At 46.0% G+C, this 25,905-nt stretch overlaps 1 protein-coding gene across 1 annotated transcript; it reads right to left on the reverse strand.

Moving 5' to 3' along the window:
* Positions 1-4,352: 4,352 nt before the first annotated feature.
* On the reverse strand, positions 4,353-13,943 carry DAD1 (defender against cell death 1). The gene is made up of 3 exons (XM_077298683.1): positions 13,541-13,943; positions 8,249-8,403; positions 4,353-4,521 (listed from the first exon to the last, which is right to left on the reverse strand). The coding sequence occupies exons 1-2, from the start codon at positions 13,749-13,751 to the stop codon at positions 8,273-8,275; spliced, it is 342 nt and encodes a 113-aa protein (XP_077154798.1). The 5' UTR covers positions 13,752-13,943; the 3' UTR covers positions 4,353-4,521; positions 8,249-8,272.
* Between the last annotated feature and the right edge of the window lie 11,962 nt (positions 13,944-25,905).

Consider the following 25,905-nt stretch of genomic DNA (forward strand, 5'->3'; position numbering starts at 1 on the left):
ATTGCCTGGTCCCAGAGTCCTTGCAACGGGATGTTTATCATAGCTCCCCAGCCCCTCTTGCTGGCATCTGATGTGATTGTAGTAGTTAGAGGAACTTGAGTCCAGCTGACACCTTTGCAAAGATTTTTTAGGTTTATCCACCAAGCCAGGGAGGCTCTGACTCAACTCGGCGTGTATAGCCTTTTGTTTAAAGAGCTGGGATGGCAGTTCCAGTTCTCTAGAATATGAGCTTGAAGGACTCTGGAGTGAGCCTGAGCCCAGGGTACTGATTGGATGCAGGCTGTCATGGAACCCAGGAGCGTCATGTCTTCCGAGTGTAGGAGACCTCATGTCTCTGAATCTCTTGAACTTTGTTATTAAGGTTAGACGGTGGTCCTCTGGAAGAAAAGACATTTGTTTTGCACAGTCCAGGAGAACCCCCAGGAATTTCTTGGATTTGGAGGGCCATAGCTGGGATTTTTTCAGGTTCGGGACCCACCCTAGGGATGTTAGAACATCGAGTCTTTGATACGTGAGACTCTAGGATCGTCTTGGTGGGGGCCACTATCAGCAAGTCATCCAGGTAAGGCACTATACAGATGCCTTGGTTCCGGATGAAGGACACTACTTCCGCCAGTATCTTGGAGAAGACTCTTGACGCCGAGGAGATTCCAAATGGAAGGACGATGAACTGATAATGTTCTATTAGTTGCTTCCCTTGTACCGCAAACATGAGATCTTTTCGGTGTCTCGGGTGAATTGGAATATGAAAGTATGCATCCTTTAAGTCGATGGTCGGCATGAAGGAGTGAGGACCTATCAAAGGAATGGCAGATTTTACAGATTCCATTTTGAATCTGCGGTATTTTACATGTCGGTTGAGTACCTTCAAATTTATGATACGAGACTTGCCTGAAGGCTTAGGTACAAGAAATAGTCGAGTCATGTCCCAGACCCCTTTCTGATTCTGGAACTTGAGATATTACATTTGATCTTGTCAGGTCTCTGAGACCTACTAGCAATGCTGTTCGGTCTCTTAGGGAGGTGACCTTCAGACCCCGTGAAGGGGAGGAAATGAGCTCTATTAACAGACCCTCTTTTATGACATTGAGGACCCAGTGGTAAATGATGATATTTTGCCACTGAGAAAAGAATTTTAAGAGTCTCCCCCCACTGGGTCAGAGTCACCGCTTCTCCTGTTGGGGGATAAGAATATTCTTTCCTCCACCCTTTGGAGGCTTGGGGCTGTGAGGGACGAAAAAACCTTTTCTTAGGGGGTTTTTGTACTGAAAGAGCATTTTTCTTGTCTGTGGCTTTGTCCAAGATCTCGTCTAGAGAAGGCCCAAAGACAGTCTCCTTTAAAGGGTATGGCACATAATTTGGCTTTGGAGGTGATGTCACCAGACCACATCTTGAGCCAGAGGGCTCTCCTAGCCGAATTAGTTTGTACAAGTGACCTAGAGGCAACTGATGGTTTCCATGGAGGCATTCGCCAAAAAAACAGTACCCCTAAGAAGGCTGGGTAGAGTCCAGCAGTTCACCTCTGGAGGTACCCTGGGATATATGGGACTCTAGCTCCCCTAACCAGTGGGAGAGGGCTCTAGCAACACAGGTTGAAGCAATATTAGCTTTTAAGGCTACCGTAGAAGTCTCCCATGATTTTTTCAATAGACTTTCTATCTTCCTGTCCATCGGATCCTTCAGTTGTGAAGAATCTTCAAATGGAAGTGCGGTTCTTTTTGCAACTCTCGCCACCTGTGAGTCCACTTTGGGAATGTCCCATTTTACAGAATCCCATTCTAAGGGGAATCTGTGCTTCATCTCAGAGGGAATGCTGAGGCGTTTTTCCGGCAGCTCCTACTCTTGAGAAATCATGTCGAGTATATTTAGAGTGTTTTGGGAATCCTACACGTTTCCCCTTGGTACACGTTTCCCCTTGGTTATGCCGCCAAACATCTGGTCCTGAATGGACTGGGGTTCTGACTCTTCCTCCAGCCCCATAGTGCTGCGTACTGCAGATACTAGCTCCTCAATCCAATCCGAGGAAAAGATATTTCCTGGTTTCAGAGGCTATGGGTGACATGGTTTCCTCCTGCCTACCAGAGGGTGAAGCATAGGAGAGATCAGACTCGGACTCAGTCCTCAACCTGAATCTTCCTTTTCTTCCCTGGAGAAGGTGGTGGAGGGGTAAAAAGCCACCAAGGAAGACTGCTCCTCTTGCTTAACTAGCGAGCGGATCTCTTCCAAGAGGGAGGGTTGTTCTGCTCTATTTTGTCAGTACATGATTGGCAGAGTTTTTTTTATCCCATAATGAGGGCAATTTAATATTGCAGACGGCGCACTTTTTCTTTATAGAAGCTTTAGGGGTAGACTGGCCTCCCTGGAATGAGAGAGCAGTGTCAGAAAAGAGACACACTAGGTTATCTATCTAAGGACCCCCATCCCTGTAACACTTACTGTGGCAGCACTGGGCTCTGCAGGTGCAGGGCAGGTAATGCCTTCCATACTGAAAGACAGTCTTACCTGTGGCATCTTCAGGCAGGTTTTATACTAAAAGTAGCAGGCCCCCCAGCGACGATCGGGTTCCCTCCTCCCCCTCCTGGGTCCGAGAGTAGAGGAACTGCGTCCTGTACGAGGCGCCGCCGACGGAAGTGCTGCATAGCGCAAAGACCCAGAAGTGATGCGCGCGATCACCTCCTGGACGCCGGCTGAGCACGTGGAGGGAGAGGAGACCGGAGAGCTCAGGGAGGACTCCGGTCGGGATCGCTGCCCTGCTTTACGTTCGAGGGGGTGCAGGAAGGCCAGGAAGAGGTCCTGAGGTTACCGCAGCACGAAACGACGGGAGCAGCAAAAGGGGGAGACGAGACGCGACCACATGCTGCCCGGCAGGAGAGGCAAAGCCTAGAATAGTAATGTAGTTGCCAGCCACCAAAGCACATGGAACCTCTCTGTCCCATGGGGAACAGGAAAGACACTGGCAAGTGGGAGGGCCTTTTAACCTCTCCATATTTCCTGTTCCCCATCAGGGCAAAGAGGCAACCTCCGTATGCCGTCGTGGAAGGTGACTAGAGAAAAAGATGTTGTCCGAGCCCACTAGTTTTCGAGCACGCCAAAGACAATGTTCGAGTCCCAGGGGCTGTTAGGCAATTTCTGCATGTGTTGCAACTGTCGAACAGCCACGAGACATGCAGCCGCAGGGACTCGAACATAGATTATCTTCAGCGAGCTCAAAAACTACTAGCACCCCACCCAACTGCTGATCACTAGTCACGACTATAGTACAAATCTCCGCTACAGTCAATCACTGAGCTCAGCGGCTAGTACCATCTACATGGCAGAACTGCTAAGCTGATTGGCTGCAGCGGTGACAAGCTTTGCAGTCATGATATCACCGCTGCAGCCAATACACAGATTAGAACAGCGCTGGACCCGGGGAGGGAGATTACCATTTGATTTTATTATCTTTAACACCGTTGGTCAATAGAAGTCAAAACCATAAAAGTGGAAAACCTCATTAAAGCAAGATTTATATTTTGACATGCTAGGGTCTGACATACTCACATGGAAGTGTGCATTGTCCTGTGCCTATTCTACATATAGACCATAGTACACTGCGATAATATAGTGGTAGTAAGACACAAGGCTACGTTGCCACGATGAGTATTCGATGTTGAAGATTTTCTGGAACATTTCTGCATCAATTTGGTAAATTTGGCGACTTGCGGGCTTTTTTCTTTTACATACATTTTGACTCTGCGTTTGTCTTTTGTTGGTATATCAGGTTGTAAATAAAGCTGCTAGGTTTTTGATACTTTCTGGTATTTGGCGGTGTAAAGTCATGTGTGGATTACATGTGTTTCTAGTGCTTTTTCGCAGTGGAATCGCACTAAAAACACGTCTTTTTGCCTGCAGATTTTTCACATTTACTCTTCTGAAACTGTCAAGACGCTGTGTTTATTATGCAGCATCCAAAACTTACCAAAAACTCAAAGAAAAAACAAACACCTTAGTATTGGAATTTGAGGTTATCCTGCGGAATAAAGACAAGGTCTTCATTACCTGTGTCCATCTTTAGGCCTATAGTAACCTTAAGGTCATACATAAATGTTCTAGATATGGCTTCCTACCATTCACTATACTTGCCTGACCAACCCCTCTCCGAGAGGCTGCGGCTCTCCATTAGCCATGGTGAGGACATATCAGCTAATATTTCTAGTGATATCTAATGCAATATATAAAACATTCCTTTCCTGATGATGGCCGCCTCTCAGGTAACTGAAGTAATGGCGGCCAGGACCCTATATACAAACTTACTGCAGCTGTAGAACTATGTACACAGGACCCCCGAGTGTGGCAATAACAGGACAACAATGTAAGAAAGTCACAGATTTATTAACTATGTCATTTTTTATCACAGACTGGGGCTCCAAGTCATGTTCTTGGGGAGGCAACGTAGTATGAGGTCACAGAAAAATAATAATAATCCCGATGTCCAGCAATGTGTAAAATGCGTCCATTCCAATGAGGCAACAGTTCTAGAAACTAAAAGAAAAAACACAAAGAGTTACTGGGTTAAGAGCTTCAGTGTGGACATTTGCAATGCAAAGAGACTGCAGAAATAGACCCACCCCCCCTTCCAAAAAAAAAAAAAAAAGCTTCCACATATATTAGGTCATCGGCCAATCCCTGCAGTTTCAGCCAATAAGGGTCAAACTGCTCTGAAATTTGTCCTGGGCTATGAGGACAGCAGAGTGCTGGAGAAATGAAGGTTTACTGCACAGAGAAGGCAGACATTCATTGCAAGGTAGAGAAACATCGCCCTCTACTGGCTCAATCTAGTACAGTAGGAGAAAATACCAGCCGTTATAAACTAAAAGAGCCACCTTGTGCAGTAGTAATGCTGCATTCTGACAAGGTGGCTCTTTTAGTTATTGGTGCAGTCAAAGCAGAAATAAAGCGTTTTATAATTTCGCAAAAATACCTGTCTTTAGCCCTGGAGGCAGGTCTTAACCCCCCTGCTGCACACGCCACACTGCCGTCACTCAAGGCTTCTTCGGCGCCGGGCGCCGCCCCCTCCGCGCTGTTTTCAAATCAAATCCGGCGCCTGCGCTGTTTTGTTCTGCCTGGGGCAGGCGCAGTGAACGCTGCCCGTCTGACCTCCGATGCAGTCTCGCAGACTGCGCCTGTGCGGCCGCCCAGCTTGTGAATCCCAGCCCTGCAGTGTGCATAATGCATAACACACTGCGGGGCTGGGATTCACCGGATTTGATTTGAAAACAGCGCGGAGGGGGCGGCGCCCAAGAAGCCTTGAGTGACGGCAGTGTGGCGCGTGCAGCAGGGGGGTTAAGACCTGCCCCCAGGGATAAAGACAGGTATTTTTGCGAAATTATAAAACGCTTTATTTCTGCTTTGACTGCACCAATAACTAAAAGAGCCACCTTGTCAGAATGCAGCATTACTGCTGCACAAGGTGTCTCTTTTAGTTTGAAACGACATGGGGGGGGGGGGGTGACAGGTTCCCTTTTAAGTATGAATATTCCCTCTTCAAATGAGCATTTCATGGTCTGTACATCTCCTTACACTGGAATGTCACTCTCCACAAGGAGACGTTAACCCTTAGACCCAAGTCAAACAAAAATGAACACAGCAGCACATGTGCATGAATCTAGCCAATGTGAAAACACAGGCATTGAATATTCAATACAGATTATACTTCTCAAAAATATTTTTTTCGCAAATTGTTTCAAAATTTTTTTTTTTTTTATAAAACTTACAGTAATAGATGAAAATGAAGGTTCTTAGTGCATATTATTTCTCTTTTTTTTTTTTTTTTAACCAAAATTACTGTTTTGTTCACCTTGTTTTGTCATTTGTTCCCTAGATTGGCACCAATTAAAATAACAGTGCAAAAAAATAAGAGAAAGGTTTTTCTTTTTTTTTTAATTAAGGGGCTGTCCAATTCAAAAGATATATACTTTATTATGCTTAAAATAGCAAGTTCAGTTATCAAAGGTGCATTGAGCTTAAGGTATCCACAGTTTTTTTTAACTGGACAGACCCTTAACCCCCTCACGACATGCCCCGTACTAGTAATGCGCACGCATGTCGTGTCTCCCCCCTCCGGCGCTGAGCCCACATCAAAGTCGCGAAATGTTAGCTGTTTTGTACAGCTGACATGTGCGTGCAATAGCGGCGGGTGGAATCGCGATCCACCTGCCGCTATTAGTTAAATGCCGCTGTCAAACGCTGACAGCGGCATTTAACTACCGCTTCTGGTCCTCGGGCCGGGAATGCACGCATCGCCGACCCCAGTCACATGATCGGGGGTCTGCGATGCTTCAGCATGACAACCTGAGGTCTCCTTGAGACCTCTATGGTTGTTGATGCCGGCTTGCTGTGAGCGCCACCCTGTGGTCGGCGTTCATAGCAAGCCTGTAATTCTACTACATAGCAGCGATCTGATGATCGCTGCTATGTAGCTGAGCCGATCGAGTTGTGCCAGCTTCTACCCATGGAGGTTATTGAAGCATGGCAAAAGTAAAAAAAAAAGTTTTAAAAAAAAAAAATGAAAAAAATATTAAAAAATATAGTAGGCCAAGTTCACATTGCGTTAAAGTAGCCCGTTCAAAACATGCGTTAAACGGGCTGCGTTAACGCAAGTGCCGAAATGTGATCGCGCTAGCAGATGCTCCATCTGCGCTAGCGATGACGGACCCAGAAACGCTGCAGCCCACGTCCGAAGGTCCGTCACTCAATGACGGCATATCGCTAGCGCACGCCCATTTTGGGCTTGCACTAGCGATGCGTCCGACATAGGGCTTAATGGCGGCGTTAACGGACTGCCTATAACGTAAACGTGAACCCAGCCTAAAAGTTTAAATCACCCCCCTTTCGCCCCATTCAAAATAAAACAATATATATATATAAAAAAAAAAAAAAATCAAACATACACATTTGGTATCGCCGCGTTCAGAATCGCCCGATCAATAAAAAAAAAAAAAAAAAATTAACCTGATCGCCATACGGCGTAGCGAGAGAAAAATTAAAAAAGCCAGAATTACGTTTTTTGGGTCGCCGCGATATTACATTAAAATACAATAAAGGGCACGATCAAAAGAACGTATCTGCATCAAAATGGTATCATTAAAAACGTCAGCTCGGCATGCAAAAAAGCCTTCACCTGACCCGAGATCATGAAAAATGGAAACGCTACGGGTTTTTGCAAAGCTTGGAATTTTTTTTTCACCACTTAGATTATAAAGAACCTAGACATGTTTGGTGTCTATGAACTTATAATGACCTGTAGAATAAGAATGGCAGGTTAGTTTTAGCATTTAGTGAACCTAGCAAAAAAGGCAAACAAAAAATAAATGTGGGATTACACTTTTTTTGCAATTTCACCACACTTGGAATTTTTTTCCCATTTTCTAGTACAAGACATGGTAAAACCAGTGGTGTTGTTCAAAAGTACAACTCGTCCCGCAAACAATAAGCCCTCACATGGCCATATTGACAGAAAAATAAAAAAGTTATGGCTCTGGGAAAGAGGGGAGCGAAAAACGAAAATGCAAAACCGATAAAGGGCTGCGTCTTGAAGGGGTTAAAATGGGTGTAGTTGAAAAAATAGGGTCACTTTGATGTGGTTTCTACTGCACTGTGCTACCCAAGTGGCTGTGCCAACGCAGCATGGTGCCCAAACAACAAACAGAAAAACAGACAAATAGTGGTCCTTCCTTCTGGTCACTGTCGTGCCAAACTGCAGTTTACACCAATACTGGTATATGAGGCCCAGCTTTGTGTGTCTGTCGTGGCATCTATTTGTACCTGCTTATCGCAACTGTACCCGTTTGGATTGTCCCGAGGGTAAGTCAGCATACAGGCACATGTGAAGCAACAACCCCAGCGCTGATCTGACAGATGTTGGGGCTGGCTGCAACATTCAGCATCGTTCCATTCTACAATGCAGCCAAATTCAAGCTCCATGTGTTGTCAGGGAATGAAAACATTCGTGTCTACAATGAGCTGAACACCACGTCACGCCCCACTTACATCGATGCGAGGATTACTATACCAGATTTCATACAGTAACTAACTCTGCCCCTGTGTGAGCAGGTCATCTTCAGGATTCACCATGTACATGTGTTTCCATAAGTCAGCAATCAGATCTTGGATACAGTGAGGAATTAAACCAGAAGTTGTAAGTAATCTATCAACCAGCGTTGGATTAAAGGCAATGTAGTGCACCGGCCAAAGTGCAGAATATACCAACCTCAAGACACAGAAGAAAGGAAACTCATCCAACAAAGTTGATGACGACTAGATGCAGGATGGTGTTGGCAAAAAGGAAGTCTGCAAAGGCCCTTTCTGGAGAGATGCCCAAGAAGTCTCCTTTATTCTGGGGGTTGATCTGGATCCTTAAGCACACTGCAGGAAGAACAAGATGTTAACACCTGAATTACACAATAATACTTATGATACGATTTTCATCAGGGGTTTTAGACCCATTTTTACGAGTGGCAGAAAGTTTCTGCTGGGACTTTGGCAGGAAATCAGTGACAAAATCTTTGCATTGCTGTTAATAGACTTCAATGGAGACTGCAGTGTACACACACCACAGGGCTGCTTCGCCTCGGCTGTTCCTTCACTCTATTACTGTGGCCGTCTCATGTTCATGAATGGTAACCAGCCACATGTGCAGTCTAACAGCAGCGGTCGGTCTCCTGAGCTCTATGATGTAACTTGCAAGCGCTCCTCTGAAGTTACAGCAGCAAAGCACACAGTTCAGACTAGCGCTACAATCACGTCACTGGTCCAAACTGTCAGTCTTCAGGAGCGCAACACCCCGATCAACCAGGAAACATAGGAGCGATGCCCTGCTGAAGATGAACCCCCCTGAAAGACAATTATGGGAGTGTACAGGATTTATCTAATATATAATTGTCTAAGGGTCACTTCCGTCTGTCTGACTGTCTTTCTGTCCCGGAAATCCCGCGTCGCTGATTGGTCGCGGAGCAGTCCGGACGAGAATTAGTCCCTCCCTACTCCCCAGCCGTCAGTGCCCGCTCCATACTCCCCTCCAGTCAGCGCTCACATAGGGTTAATGGCAGTGTTAACGGACAGCGTTACGCCGCGGGTAACGCACTCTGTTAACGCTGCTATTAACCCTGTGTGACCAACTTTGCTATACACTGCGCGGGCTGCGCTATACACTGCGCGGGCTGCGCTATACACTGCGCGGGCTGCGCTATACACTGCGCGGGCTGCTATATACTACATGGGCAGTGTTATATACTAAGTGGCTGCTATATACTATGTGGGCAGTGTTATATACTGCGTGGGCTGTGTTATATACTGTTTGGTACATGGCCTGTGCTATTTACTATGTGGCTGCTATATACATACATATTCTAGAATACCCGATGCGTTAGAACCGGGCCACCATCTAGTATCTTAATATTTGGATTGAGGCCTACCAGACATTTTACCATGCTGTCAGTGACATAGTGCTGCCCAGTACACCCCTACATTGGGCCATTTCTCAGGCGAGATTATTCAGAAATGTCACCTTGAATATTTTCACTTCTTTATACCTTATGCATAAGATCAGTGAAAACATGCCGATTAGTGGGGGTCTAACCCCCGAGACCCTACTGATAGCAAGAACAGGGTTCTGCTGCAGAGGTCCAGCATGTGCACAACAGCTCCATTCATTCTCAGTAAGCCTGCCAGGAATAGAGGGGCCTGTACCCACTACCTCCAGCAAAGCGCCATCGAGAATAGTAAGCCTGCCAGGAATAGAGGGGCCTGTACCCCCTACCTCCAGCAGTGCCATAGAGAATAGTAAGCCTGCCAGGAATAGAGGGGCCTGTACCCCCCTACCTCCTGGAGTGCCATAGAGAATAGTAAGCCTGCCAGGAATAGAGGGGCCTGTACCCACTACCTCCAGCAGTGCCATAGAGAATAGTAAGCCTGCCAGGAATAGAGGGGCCTGTACCTCCTACCTCCAGCAGTGCCATAGAGAATAGTAAGCCTGCCAGGAATAGAGGGGCCTGTACCCACTACCTCCAGCAAAGCGCCATAGAGAATAGTAAGCCTGCCAGGAATAGAGGGGCCTGTACCCACTACCTCCAGCAAAGCGCCATAGAGAATAGTACGCCTGCCAGGAATAGAGGGGCCTGTACCCCCTACCTCCTGGAGTGCCATAGAGAATAGTGAGCCTGCCAGGAATAGAGGGGCCTGTACCCCCTACCTCCAGCAGTGCCATAGAGAATAGTACGCCTGCCAGGAATAGAGGGGCCTGTACCCCCTACCTCCAGCAGTGCCATAGAGAATAGTGAGCCTGCCAGTAATAGAGGGGCCTGTACCCCCTACCTCCAGCAGTGCCATAGAGAATAGTGAGCCTGCCAGTAATAGAGGGGCCTGTACCCCCTACCTCCAGCAGTGCCATAGAGAATAGTACGCCTGCCAGTAATAGAGGGGCCTGTACCCCCTACCTCCAGCAGTGCCATAGAGAATAGTAAGCCTGCCAGGAATAGAGGGGCCTGTACCTCCTACCTCCAGCAGTGCCATAGAGAATAGTAAGCCTGCCAGGAATAGAGGGGCCTGTACCCACTACCTCCAGCAAAGCGCCATAGAGAATAGTAAGCCTGCCAGGAATAGAGGGGCCTGTACCCCCTACCTCCTGGAGTGCCATAGAGAATAGTGAGCCTGCCAGGAATAGAGGGGCCTGTACCCCCTACCTCCAGCAGTGCCATAGAGAATAGTACGCCTGCCAGGAATAGAGGGGCCTGTACCCCCTACCTCCAGCAGTGCCATAGAGAATAGTGAGCCTGCCAGTAATAGAGGGGCCTGTACCCCCTACCTCCAGCAGTGCCATAGAGAATAGTGAGCCTGCCAGTAATAGAGGGGCCTGTACCCCCTACCTCCAGCAGTGCCATAGAGAATAGTACGCCTGCCAGTAATAGAGGGGCCTGTACCCCCTACCTCCAGCAGTGCCATAGAGAATAGTAAGCCTGGCAGGAATAGAGGGGCCTGTACCCCCTACCTCCAGCAGTGCCATAGAGAATAGTAAGCCTGCCAGGAGTAGAGGGGCCTGTACCCCCTACCTCCAGCAGTGCCATAGAGAATAGTGAGCCTGCCAGGAATAGAGGGGCCTGTATCCCCTACCTCCAGCAGTGCCATAGAGAATAGTGAGCCTGCCAGGAATAGAGGGGCCTGTACCCCCTACCTCCTGGAGTGCCATAGAGAATAGTACGCCTGCCAGGAATAGAGGGGCCTGTACCCACTACCTCCAGCAGTGCCATAGAGAATAGTACGCCTGCCAGGAATAGAGGGGCCTGTACCCCCTACCTCCAGCAGTGCCATAGAGAATAGTAAGCCTGCCAGGAATAGAGGGGCCTGTACCCCCTACCTCCAGCAGTGCCATAGAGAATAGTACGCCTGCCAGGAATAGAGGGGCCTGTACCCCCTACCTCCAGCAGTGCCATAGAGAATAGTAAGCCTGCCAGGAATAGAGGGGCCTGTACCCCCTACCTCCAGCAGTGCCATAGAGAATAGTACACCTGCCAGGAATAGAGGGGCCTGTACCCCCTACCTCCAGCAGTGCCATAGAGAATAGTAAGCCTGCCAGGAATAGAGGGGCCTGTACCCCCTACCTCCAGCAGTGCCATAGAGAATAGTGAGCCTGCCAGGAATAGAGGGGCCTGTACCCCCTACCTCCAGCAGTGCCATAGAGAATAGTAAGCCTGCCAGGAATAGAGGGGCCTGTACCCCCTACCTCCAGCAGTGCCATAGAGAATAGTGAGCCTGCCAGGAATAGAGGGGCCTGTACCCCTACCTCCAGCAGTGCCATAGAGAATAGTACGCCTGCCAGTAATAGAGGGGCCTGTACCCCCTACCTCCAGCAGTGCCATAAAGAATAGTAAGCCTGGCAGGAATAGAGGGGCCTGTACCCCCTACCTCCAGCAGTGCCATAGAGAATAGTGAGCCTGCCAGGAATAGAGGGGCCTGTACCCCCTACCTCCAGCAGTGCCATAGAGAATAGTACGCCTGCCAGGAATAGAGGGGCCTGTACCCCCTACCTCCAGCAGTGCCATAGAGAATAGTGAGCCTGCCAGGAATAGAGGGGCCTGTATCCCCTACCTCCAGCAGTGCCATAGAGAATAGTACGCCTGCCAGTAATAGAGGGGCCTGTACCCCCTACCTCCAGCAGTGCCATAGAGAATAGTGAGCCTGCCAGGAATAGAGGGGCCTGTATCCCCTACCTCCAGCAGTGCCATAGAGAATAGTAAGCCTGGCAGGAATAGAGGGGCCTGTACCCCCTACCTCCAGCAGTGCCATAGAGAATAGTGAGCCTGCCAGGAATAGAGGGGCCTGTACCCCCTACCTCCAGCAGTGCCATAGAGAATAGTGAGCCTGCCAGGAATAGAGGGGCCTGTATCCCCTACCTCCAGCAGTGCCATAGAGAATAGTACGCCTGCCAGTAATAGAGGGGCCTGTACCCCCTACCTCCAGCAGTGCCATAGAGAATAGTGAGCCTGCCAGGAATAGAGGGGCCTGTACCCCCTACCTCCAGCAGTGCCATAGAGAATAGTAAGCCTGCCAGTAATAGAGGGGCCTGTACCCCCTACCTCCAGCAGTGCCATAGAGAATAGTAAGCCTGGCAGGAATAGAGGGGCCTGTACCCCCTACCTCCAGCAGTGCCATAGAGAATAGTGAGCCTGCCAGGAATAGAGGGGCCTGTACCCCCTACCTCCAGCAGTGCCATAGAGAATAGTAAGCCTGCCAGGAATAGAGGGGCCTGTACCCCCTACCTCCAGCAGTGCCATAGAGAATAGTAAGCCTGGCAGGAATAGAGGGGCCTGTACCCCCTACCTCCAGCAGTGCCATAGAGAATAGTGAGCCTGCCAGGAATAGAGGGGCCTGTATCCCCTACCTCCAGCAGTGCCATAGAGAATAGTAAGCCTGCCAGTAATAGAGGGGCCTGTACCCCCTACCTCCAGCAGTGCCATAGAGAATAGTAAGCCTGGCAGGAATAGAGGGGCCTGTACCCCCTACCTCCAGCAGTGCCATAGAGAATAGTAAGCCTGGCAGGAATAGAGGGGCCTGTACCCCCTACCTCCAGCAGTGCCATAGAGAATAGTGAGCCTGCCAGGAATAGAGGAGCCTGTACCCCCTACCTCCAGCAGTGCCATAGAGAATAGTGAGCCTGCCAGGAATAGAGGAGCCTGTACCCCCTACCTCCAGCAGTGCCATAGAGAATAGTGAGCCTGCCAGGAATAGAGGAGCCTGTACCCCCTACCTCCAGCAGTGCCATAGAGAATAGTACGCCTGCCAGGAATAGAGGAGCCTGTACCCCCTACCTCCAGCAGTGCCATAGAGAATAGATGGAGCGGTGATGACATATAGGGGGGTCCCAGTAAGCACGCGCCTATCCCGACTACACCTGCACTGGGGGAGCACAGAGCGCTGTAATGTCAGTGACAGGCGACATGCAGGACCCCCATAGGGATAATGTATGGGGGCACATACACGCCCGACCTCCCAGCACTGCACCTCTTACCGCCCAGGATGAAGGAGCCCACGCAGGAGGTGAAGCCGGACAGGAAGGAGTTGAATGGGAAGGTGCCCACCAGCAGGCAGTACAGGAACTGCATGGCGCCGGTCAGCAGGATGTACAGCAGGTAGGCGTCCAGCAGCTTCAGCCGCTGAGGAGTGGAGCCGACATACTCCTCCAAGAAGCGGGACACCACGGACACCACCGACACCGACATGTCTGCAGGAACGGAGGCGGAAGCTTCCCGCCGGAAACCCGCTCCAAAGAGACGTGGCGGTGCCGCAGTGCGGTGACGTCATCAGCGCCCGCCGGAAGGGAACGTCAGCGGCTGTCAGGTGGACGGTAAACACGCGTGGCCGCCCGGGAGACCCAGTGACCCACAGCCCCCGGGAGACCTGTGACTGTAATCGTCATGTGACTGGCTGTGCTGGCGGTATGTGCCCTGGCTGCCTGGTGGTCGCCTGGAGACCAGGACCCCCGAGCCCTAATCCCACAGGACTGAGAGCAGCAGCGGGGACCTCACTGTTAACCCCTGAAGGGCCAGGCAGTTTCTAGTAACTGTCCTTCTCAGTTTTCCCACCACATGGCCGCATGTAATCTGCAGGACGTTTTGTGCAGTTGCATGTCACCGTTCACTTTACAATAGAAGGTGCTGAAAAATGGGAAAAAAAAGTCTAAGTAGGAAGAAATGCAATTCCTCCATTATTTTTTATTTCATGCTCATGGCGTTCATTGTATAGTGAAAGCCAGCGCGCCGCTCGGTTCTCCAGGTCCGTGTGAACACGGCCATACAACACAGAGGTTTTTTTATTATTTTTTTTGTGATTAAAAAATTCAGAACTTTTGTAAAAAAAATAAAAAGTTGTCATTTATTGAGTGAGAGCCATAACTGTTTTTATTTTTTTAAAGTTTTGTGTGGGGAGCTGGTGTTTTATTGTTACCATTTTGCTGTGAATGATATCACTTTTTTTGTAAAATATGAGTCACCAGTATAACTGGCATTTCAGTTTTCTGTGTGTAAAATGCCGAGTGGCGCCAAGTATTACAGGGTTAATATAACTGCTGTGAAAACAACAATCACCACCTAAGATTGTATTTAACAGAAAAACAGCCTAAAAGGATATACAAATGTATAGCTCAGTGTTTGCGCTGATGCAACCCTATAAGGATAGGATCAGCTGTGACAGTCCATGAGATACAAATGAAAATAGTCAATCAATAAATAAAATAACCGCTATGGTAGTTCATGCAATAGCTAAAATGGCTCCTTCCATAGATTTTCCTTTTGGTGCTGTACCATGAAAAACTTAAAGTTGATAAAGTTCTTACCCGGATAGGAAGTCCGCACAGGTGAAGGAATACTTTGCTGAAAACTGCGGTCCAAGTGTTCGGCTAGCAAGCGATAGCTGCCCCGGCCGGTGACAGCATATCGCTCCTCTGAGCCCCACATGTGGCGGCGTTCAAGCAGGCAGGCACCCCTGAGAACGACGCTGGAGTAGGTAGGACCTGCGTGCCGGAGTGAGCAGCGTGACCGCGCACGTGACCAGAGGCTAGGTACGGATGGCGGTAGGGACAAACAACCAACGCGTTTCAGAGACGTCTGTCTCCTTCCTCAGGGATGGCCCCTGCCCCCTAGTGGCAGTCCTTATATCCGCCATCCGCACAGAAGATCACTGAAAGCCAAACAGTTCGATACCACTGTTCAGTCCTCTATGGATAATGGTGTCCAGAACAAAAATCCATCTTGTCTCAGCTCTCGACATGGTTTTAATAAAATTTCCTCCTCTCCAGTGTGGATCTATTTTCTCAATGCCTACAATCTCCATATGTTGTGTTATTCCATTATGGTATTCAATGAAATGCTTTGAAAGGGGATGACCTAAATTTTTTTTCTTGATGTTTCGAATATGCTCACTAATTCTTACTCGCAGGGGTCTTTTAGTGTGCCCAACATATACCTTTTTGCATGGGCATGTTATGGTATAGATGACCCCTGTGGTGGAGCAAGTAATAAATTCCTTGATGATAAATTCGGTGTCATCTTTACAGAACTTCATTTGTTTCCGTGTTTGGACCTGTTTACACATATTGCATTTTTGACACGGAAAAAAACTTTCAAGATATCCTGGGAAAGAGTGGTTTGTTTAAGATTAAATTTATTTTGTATCGTGGGGGCGATTACATTGCCCAAATTGCGGATTTCCCAAAAGGAAAATCTATGTTAACCCTGAAGGAGCCATTTTAGCTATTGCATAAACTACCATAGCGGTTATTTTATTGATTGACTATTTTCATTTGTATCTCATGGACTGTCACATCTGATCCTATCCTTATAGGGTTGCATCAGCGCGAACACTGAGATATACATTTGTATATCCTTTTAGGCTGCATTTCAGTTTTCTATCTTTACAGTGTGGGTTTATTAAATATATTGATAGATTTGACTTTTACAGATGAGGCAATGACAAATGTTTATTCATTTGTTTGTACACTGTGTTCCAAATTATTATGCAAATTGGATTTAAGTGTCATAAAGATTTAATTGTTTTGTTTTTCAAATAAACTCGTGGATGGTATTGTGTCTCAGGGCTCAATGGATCACTGAAATCAATCTTAAACACAAGTGATAATTGGTTTTCCAGGTGATTCTAATTAAAGGAAAACTACTTAAAAATGATGTTCCACATTATTAACCCCTTCACCCCCAAGGGTGGTTTGCACGTTAATGACCGGGCCAATTTTTACAATTCTGACCACTGTCCCTTTATGAGGTTATAACTCTGGAACGCTTCAACGGATCTTGGCGATTCTGACATTGTTTTCTCGAGACATATTGTACTTCATGATAGTGGTAAAATTTCTTTGATATTACCTGCGTTTATTTGCAAAAAAAATGGAAATTTGGCGAAAATTTTGAAAATTTTGCAATTTTCCAACTTTGAATTTTTATGCCCTTAAATCACAGAGATATGTCACACAAAATACTTAATAAGTAACATTTCCCACATGTCTACTTTACATCAGCACAATTTTGGAACCAAAATTTTTTTTTGTTAGGGAGTTATAAGGGTTAAAAGTTGACCAGCAATTTCTCATTTTTACAACACCATTTTTTTTTAGGGACCACATCTCATTTGAAGTCATTTTGAGGGGTCTATATGATAGAAAATACCCAAGTGTGACACCATTCTAAAAACTGCACCCCTCAAGGTGCTCAAAACCATATTCAAGAAGTTTATTAACCCTTCTGGTGCTTCACAGGAATTTTTGGAATGTTTAAATAAAAATGAACATTTAACTTTTTTTCACAAAAAATTTACTTCAGCTCCAATTTGTTTTATTTTACCAAGGGTAACAGGAGGAAATGGACCCCAAAAGTTGTTGTACAATTTGTCCTGAGTACGCCGATACCCCATATGTGGGGGTAAACCACTGTTTGTGCGCATGACTGAGCTCGGAAGCGAAGGAGCGCCATTTGACTTTTCAATGCAAAATTGACTGGAATTGAGATGGGACGCCATGTTGCGTTTGGGGAGCCCCTGATGTGCCTAAACATTGAAACCCCCCACAAGTGACACCATTTTGGAAAGTAGACCCCCTAGGGAACTTATCTAGAGGTGTGGTGAGCACTTTGACCCACCAAGTGCTTCACAGAAGTTTATAATGCAGAACCGTAAAAATAAAAAATCACATTTTTTCACAAAAATTATTTTTCGCCCCCAATTTTTTATTTTCCCAAGGGTGAGAAGAAATTGGACCCCAAAAGTTGTTGTACAATTCGTCCTGAGTACGCTGATACCCCATATGTGGGGATAAACCACTGTTTGGGCGCATGGGAGACCTCGGAAGGGAAGGAGCGCCGTTTGACTTTTCAATGCAAAATTGACAGGAATTGAGATGGGACGTCATGTTGCGTTTGGAGAGCCACTGATGTGCCTAAACATTGAAACCCCCCACAAGTGACACCATTTTGGAAAGTAGACCCCCTAAGGAACTTATCTAGAGGTGTGGTGAGCACTTTGACCCACCAAGTGCTTCACAGAAGTTTATAATGCAGAGCCGTAAAAATAAAACAAAAATTTTTTCCCACAAAAATTATTTTTCAGCCCCCAGTTTTGTATTTTCCCGAGGGTAACAGGAGAAATTGGACCCCAAAAGTTGTTGTCCAATTTGTCCTGAGTGCGCTGATACCCCATATGTGGGGGGGAACCACCGTTTGGATGCATGGAAGGGCTCGGAAGTGAAGGAGCGCCATTTGGAATGCAGACTTAGATGGAATGGTCTGCAGGCGTCACATTGCGTTTGCAGAGCCCCTAATGTACCTAAATAGTAGAAACCCCCCACAAGTGACACCATGTTGGAAAGTAGACCCCCTAAGGAACTTATCTAGATGTGTGGTGAGCGCTTTGACCCACCAAGGGCTTCACAGAAGTTTATAATGCAGAGCCGTAAAAATAAAACTAAAATTTTTTCCCACAAAAATTATTTTTCAGCCCCCAGTTTTGTATTTTCCAGAGGGTAACAGGAGAAATTGGACCCCAAAAGTTGTTGTCCAATTTGTCCTGAGTGCGCTGATACCCCATATGTGGGGGGAACCACCGTTTGGATGCATGGGAGGGCTCGGAAGGGAAGGAGCGCCATTTGGAATGCAGACTTAGATGGAATGGTCTGCAGGCGTCACATTGCGTTTGCAGAGCCCCTAATGTACCTAAACAGTAGAAGCCCCGCACAAGTGACCCCATTTTGGAAACTAGACCCCCCAAGGAACTTATCTAGATGTGTTGTAAGAACTTTGAACCCCCAAGTGTTTCACTACAGTTTATAACGCAGAGCTGTGAAAATAAAAAATATTTTTTTTCCCACAAAAATTATTTTTTAGCCCCCAGTTTTGTATTTTCCCATGGGTAACAGGAGAAATTGGACCCCAAAGGTTGTTGTCCTATTTGTCCCGAGTACGCTGCTACCCCATATGTTGGGGTAAACCCCTGTTTGGGCACACGGGAAAGCTCGGAAGGGAAGGAGCACTGTTTTACTTTTTCAACGCAGAATTGGCTGGAATTGAGATCGGACGCCATGTCGCGTTTGGAGAGCCCCTGATGTGCCGAAACAGTGGAAACCCCCCAATTATAACTGAAACCCTAATCCAAACACACCCCTAACCCTAATCCCAACAGTAACCCTAACCACACCTCTAACCCTGACACACCCCTAACCCTAATCCCAACCCTATTCCCAACCGTAAATGTAATCTAAACCCTAACTGTAACTTTAGCCCCAACCCTAACCCTAACTTTAGCCCCAACCCTAACTGTAGCCTTAACCCTAGCTCCAACCCTAGCCCTAATGGGAAAATGGAAATAAATACATTTTTTTTTTTCCCTAACTAAGGGGGTGATGAAGGGGGGTTTGATTTACTTTTATAGCGAGTTTTTTAGCGGATTTTTATGATTGGCAGCCGTCACACACTGAAAGACGCTTTTCATTGCAAAAAATATTTTTTGCGTTACCACATTTTGAGAGCTATAAATTTTCCATATTTTGGTCCACAGAGTCATGTGAGGTCTTGTTTTTTGCGGGACGAGTTGACGTTTTCATTGGTAACATTTTCGGACATGTGACAGTTTTTGATCGCTTTTTATTCCGATTTTTGTGAGGCAGAATGACCAAAAACCAGCTATTCATGAATTTCTTTTGGGGGAGGCGTTTATACCGTTCCGCGTTTGGTAAAATTGATAAGCAGTTTTATTCTTCGGGTCAGTACGATTACAGTGATATCTCATATAATTTTTTTATGTTTTGGCGCTTTTATATGATAAAAACTATTTTATGGAAAAAATAATTATTTTTGCATCGCTTTATTCTCTGGACTATAACTTTTTTATTTTTTTGCTGATCATGCTGTATGGCGGCTCGTTATTTGCGGGACAAGATGACGCTTTCAGCGGTACCATGGTTATTTATATCTGTCTTTTTGATCGCGTGTTATTCCACTTTTTGTTCGGCGGTTTGATAATAAAGCGTTTTTTGCCTCTTTTTTATTTTTTTTTCTTACGGTGTTTACTGAAGGGGTTAACTAGTGGGCCAGTTTTATAGGTCGGGTCGTTACGGACGCGGCGATACTAAATACGTGTACTTTTATTGTTTTTTTTATTTTATTTAGATAAAGAAATGTATTTATGGGAATAATATATATATATTTTTTTTCATTATTTTGGAATATTTTTTTTTTTTTTTTTTACACATTTGGAAAAATTTTTTTTTACTTTGCCCCAGGCGGGGACAATACAGATCAGTGATCTGCCAGTTTGCATAGCACTCTGACAGATCACCGATCTGAGAGAAGTGCAGGCTGCTTCACAGTGCCTGCTCTGAGCAGGCTTCTGTGAAGCCACCTCCCTCCCTGCAGGACCCGGATCCGCGGCCATCTTGGATCCGGGTCTGGAGCAGGCAGGGAGGGAGGTAAGACCCTCGCAGCAACGCGATCACATCGCGTTGCTGCGGGGGGCTCAGGGAAGCCCGCAGGGAGCCCCCCTCCCTGCGCGATGCTTCCCTGCACCGCCGGCACATCGCGATCATGTTTGATCGCGGTGTGCCGGGGGTTAATGTGCCGGGAGTGGTCCGTGACCGCTCCTGGCACATAGTGCCGGATGTCAGCTGCGATAGGCAGCTGACACCCGGCCGCGATCGGCCGCGCTCCCCCCGTGAGCGCCGCCGATCGCGCTGGACGTACTATCCCGTCCGTGGTCATGGCGGCCCACCCCACCTCGACGGGATAGTACGTCCGATGTCAGGAAGGGGTTAAGCAGGTCACAGTTTTCAAGTAACATGGGAAAGGAAAAGGATCTCTCTGCTGCTGAAAAGCATCAAATAGTGCAATGCCTTGGTGAAGGGATGAGAACATTAGAAATTTTCCAAAAACATAAGGGTGATCATCGTACTGTTAAGAGATTTGTGGCTGTATCTGAGCACAAATGTGTTTGTGCTGATAAAGGCATAATGAGGAAGGTTTCTGCCAGGCAAGTTCATCGGATTAAGAGAGCAGCTGCTAAAAAGCCAATACAAAGCAGCAAACAGATATTTGAAGCTGCTGGTGCCTCTGGAGTCCCTCAAACCTCAAGGTGTAGGCTCCTTCAAAGGCTTGCTGTGGTGCATAAACCTACTATTCGGCCACCCTTAAACAGTGTTCACAAGCAGAAATGGTTGTATTGGGCCCACACATACATGAAGACTAATTTCCAAACAGTCTTGTTTACTGATAAGTGTTGAGCAACCCTGGATGGTCCAAATGGATGGAGTAGTGGATGGTTGGTGGATGGCCACCATGTCCCAACAAGGCTGCAACATCAGCGAGGAGGTGGAGGAGTCATGTTTTGGGCCGGAATCATGGAGAAACAGCTGGTAAGGCCCTTTAAGGTTCCTGAAGGTGTGAAAATGACCTCTGCAAAGAATATAGAGTTTCTGACTGACAACTTTCTTCTATGGTCTAAAAAGCAGAAACGTGCCTTCAGGAGCAAAATCATCTTCATGCTGACAATGCCCCATCTCATGCTGCAAAGAACACCTCTGAGTCATTGGCTGCTATGGGCATAAAAGGAGATAAACTCATGGTGTGGCCACCATCTTCCCCTGACCTCAACCCTATAGAGAACCTTTAGAGGATCATCAAGCAAAAGATCTATGAGGGTGGGAGGCAGTTCACATCCAAACAGCAGCTCTGGGAGACTATTCCAACTTCATGCAAAGAAATACAAGCAGAAACTCTCCAAAAACTCACAAGTTCAATGGATGCAAGAATTGTGAAGGTGACATCAAAGAAGGGTCCTATGTTAACATGTAACTTGGCCTTTTGGGATGTTTTGGCGTTAAATAGCTTTTTGTTCAGTGAATGTGACCTCCTAATGCTGCAAATTCCACAAATGAGCGTTTTCAGTTCTTTAGAACATAGCAAATGTTTAGAAATTCTACTGTGCATAATAATTTGGAACAGTGCATTTTAAGATTTTATTCATTTTGGAGATTATACTGTTATCATTGGGAGGTTTCTTCAATAAAATTCAATGTATAATCTAACGGGTGATGACTTCTATTAGACTGACTGTCATTTGCACCGACCATTTAGGAAAATCCGATAAAAATGTAATTTGCATAATAATTTGGAACATAGTGTAATCAGAGAAAAAGGATGATTAAAATTCTTTATATTTTTAAAAATGAGTTTATTTTTTACTTTTTCATCAGTTCAGGGACTTGAACCTGTGACCCTTTGATCAATTCAGTATTTTCTTGCTGAAACGTCTGCATGGTTTCTGCATCTCTTGGCAGCAAAAACACTGCTGCAAAAATTTGCGTCTTGCCGCGATCTTTGGTGTGTTTTTGTACCACAATGAAGGCTTTTCTGAGCTGAATAAATATATTTTAAAAATTTTTTGAAATATAATTTCTTGGTTCAACACCTTTTTCATGATAATGCAGCAGCATCAGGGTAACGGGATTAGGGTTGGTGTCAGTAGCTGTCATTGACACCAAGCCCTAGGCTTACTAATGAAAAGGAGTCAGCCTCACACCCTCATTACTAAGCCAATAAGTAAACACACACATTGTCACCAGCCTATGTAGGAGTGTTAACAGAACGAACCTATATAGGCTGTAACCAAACAGCAACTCTTAATTAAAAAAAAAAAATAGTGTGGGCTCCCGCATAATTTTCATAACCAGCAGAGGGAAAGCCGATGGCTGAGCGTTGATGTTAATATTCTGGGAAGGAGCCAATAGCCATAAAGGTTCCTAGGCTATTAATATCAGCTCACAGATGTCTGCTTAGTTTTTACTGGCTAGTTTACTGGGGGATCCCAGAAAAAACAGGATCCCCCCAATAAAATCTAACCAGCAAAGGCTACACAGACAGCTGTGAGCTGATATTAATACCCTATGTAGGGGCCATGGATTTGTTCCATCCCTGACTAAAAACATTAGCTCTCAGCCGCCCCAGAAAAGCAAATCTGGCACTTAGCCTCGCTCTTCCCATTTGCCCTGTAGCTGGGGCAAGTGGGGTAATGGTTGGGGGGTTGATGTCACCTTTGTATTGCAGGGTGGATTGATTTAAATCACGCCGATTTAAATCATGATTTAAATCACGATTTAAATCAAAATATTTTTTTCTATTTAAATCGGATCGATTTAAATCATGATTTTAATCATGATTTAAATCACTGATTTAAATCAAAAGGTTTTTTTTAATATAAATCACAATTAAAATGAGAAGTGAGAGCAGTGCGCATGTGCGCCCATAGTTACACGGACGAAACTAGGGGCAACGATCTAACGCCAGGGTGAGGGGGGGACCCCAAAGTAAGTAAAAATCTTTTTTGTTTTACTATATGGCAATAGGTAGGTGTTTAAAAGCAGCATGTCTTGATTGTATAAACTATTAATAGCCTCCACATTTTGTTCATACTGCCCCTTTAATTCCACACTTCTAGCTTGGTTTCACTTTTGGTTTAGTTTCTTTTTCCATTCAGTTGACATGCCCAAACATGCAAGAGCAAAGTGCAAATACTGTCAAAAGGATATCCAAGGACTTGTTTGCCGTTTGAAATCACATTATGAAAACTGCAACCAGAAGGGAAATGAAGATGTTGATAGTGAAGTGTTTCTTTGGTCATCTTCATCACCGCACTTCTCATGATGTTGCCTCATTCACGCCACCAGGCCTTGCATCTCTTTGTTGCATCGTTTGCATTTTGCACGCATGCCTGCCTTACCGATAGGCGAAGGAGCTTCATTAAAATATTCCCAAACTGGGTCTCTTTTACGGCCTGCTGCCATTATAAGGAAAGAATGTAATAAACCTCAGATCGTACACACAAACAGATCCAGACTTGTCTGTCTGTGGCTATGCTGCAGTATTGTGCTCAAAGTTTCACTTTCATTTTTTTGTCTGCTTGCCCTTCCTCCTCAAAACACTTAGATTCACATTCTTCTTGTGTTGTGCAGATCTATTCCACTCCAAACAATCAGAAACATATTGTCTAACTTCTTGGACTTGGCACTGAAGGGGTTGATTCTGTATTCATAGGTTTGTAGAACAATAGGATTAAGGTCTTTTTCTCAACTCTGTTCATGTTGTAACATTTTTGCCATGAAGAAGAGGCTGGGACCTCTGCGGAGTCAAATTCAGTTTTGAGAACTGCGTAAGTAAAGCGAGCGTCTGTGATAATATAGGAGAGAAACTGCCCACTAATCCTACAGAAACCTCTGGAAGAGCATGGCATTGTGAATGTTACACATATACAGCCTTTATTCTACTGAGTTAAACAACTCAGCTTTATCTCATGATGGAAGAACCTTTGGATGGTAAAATATTTTCCTCAAAAAGCAGTTTATTGAAAAAAATCCGATTTAAATCAAAAAAATCCGATTTAAATCAAAAAAATCCGATTTTTTTGATTTTTTTTAAAAAACATTGATTTTTATCCACCCTGTTGTATTGTCAGGTGACATTAAGCCCACAGGCCAGTAATGGAGAGGCGTCTATAAGACGCCCCATTACTAACGCAATAGTGATATTTTAAAATCACATACGCCCAGAATAAAGTCCTTTATTTCAAATGACACCGATTATTGAAACTAAATTAAATAGAAACTCACCGAACGCCTAATCCACTGAAGCCAACGTGACATATTCCTTTAAGTACCGGACTTGGTGCCGAGTACCCCACGGCCCTGGCGGGCGTTCCAGCTCCAGTGTTTGCGGAAGCGAGCCGGAGGTCACTTTTCAGTGTAAGTGTATGAGAGCCAGAATGAGGCCAGAACGATGCTCTCATAGACTTACACTGAGAGCTTCAGACTGTTACCTCTGAATTCCGTGTAGTCAAAATTCACAGCACTCTCAATAGTCCACGTGATGCAAAGAAATTTTGTTTATTTAAGACCGTGAAAACGGGAAAAAGGCGCAAAAAAGGTGATAATATTACTAAGCGACTGCTCAAATGTAGACGTTTCGACAAGTCCTGGATCTTATTCATTATGGCGCTGAAAGATTAAATGAGTGACATATTTATAGACACATAATGTAGTGCAGAAAGAGGACTGGAACTTAATTGTGAGGTAAAAAGACACAGTTCATACATAAAACACAGTCCCAATCTTTATGCATGTTATCAGCATAACAATGATGTAACCTGGAGATGTATATGGGAGACTGGTTATGTATAAAGTAGGAGGGGGGATATACATGTCCAGAATAATATGAGGGATAAATGGCTGGCCGCTGCGGCCGACCTGTATGTATAAGGACATGTTGTGATGAAGAATGCTTGTGGACTTGTTTGTCGCTGGAGATAAGGAGAGCTGCACTATAAACGGAGGTATACTTCAGTATGTCCGCCCAGGACACTATACTTATCTTATGTACTCAGTCCTGCTACCTTCAAGAGTTATAGACTGTGGGCCTTTCGGCTAGGCGTCCTCTTCCAGGACCCGTCTCCATTAGATCCCTTCTGTCTCTGGATCTTGCTATCTCTTTCCTTCACTCTCCTCTCACTTCAAGGACACCCAGAATGCAGCACTGATTACAATGGACCTTAGGTCCTCTTTCTATGCAATCCAGCCCTATCAGAGATTCCTTAACCTTCAGATGGCCCTTCTCACTATGGGCTAGTTCCAGCCATTAAATGGAATCTGTCACCCCTTGGACGCATTTAAGCCATTACTATGGGCAAACAGGTAATAGAATGGATAAAATATTCTTACCTGTCTGCCTCAAAGCTGCGGGGGAGTTGTGGAGAAAATAATCTTTTATGTTATGTTTCTTCCAGGCTCCAGGGCATGTGGTGTGTGGAAGACATCTCTGCCTCCTTTCATTATCATACCACCCTGCACTCGCGCGGTTCTAGGTGCCCTATCCGCCATTCCCTGGGCAGTGTCTTTTGATTCGCCGGTGCCTGCACAGAAGCAGGATGAAGACACTGCCCACAGAAGGGCGGATAAGGCACCCAGAACAGTGCGAGTGCAGGGCGCAGGATTACGGCGCCACAACATGCAACAAAAATTGCCCACTTTGTGGCCAGTTCTGATGCCCAGAGCGCGTTTGGGCCAGGCTGTCTTGACCTAAATTTGATGTGAGGGTGTCACTGTGTACTGGTGGTGTGAGATCAGCGGCCAAGGTTATTTAACCCCCCTATAGCACCTTCAGGTGCACGTTGATGCCTATTTTATACTTTTGGTAGCTTCTGTCACGTGCATTCACATTAGGGCTCCGGACTGTAGTATTATTATAGTTCTGAATAAAGCTGCTTTCACACATCAGGTTTTTGCCGTCAGGCACAATCCAGCGAATTTTGAAAAAATGGGTCGGGCAAAAGTCGTCGCCA

The sequence above is a fragment of the Ranitomeya variabilis genome, chromosome 1 (genome assembly GCF_051348905.1).
Source record: "Ranitomeya variabilis isolate aRanVar5 chromosome 1, aRanVar5.hap1, whole genome shotgun sequence".
NCBI classification, from domain to species: Eukaryota; Metazoa; Chordata; class Amphibia; order Anura; family Dendrobatidae; genus Ranitomeya; species Ranitomeya variabilis.

Bases quoted from the DNA above. Each gene is read 5' to 3' on its own strand.
- DAD1 (XM_077298683.1), bottom strand. From the start codon at position 13,751: ATGTCGGTGTCGGTGGTGTCCGTGGTGTCCCGCTTCTTGGAGGAGTAT. The intron at 8,404-13,540 runs GTAAGAGGTGCA...TTCTTCCTGCAG, and splicing joins GGGCTCCTTCATCCTGGGCG to TGTGCTTAAGGATCCAGATC.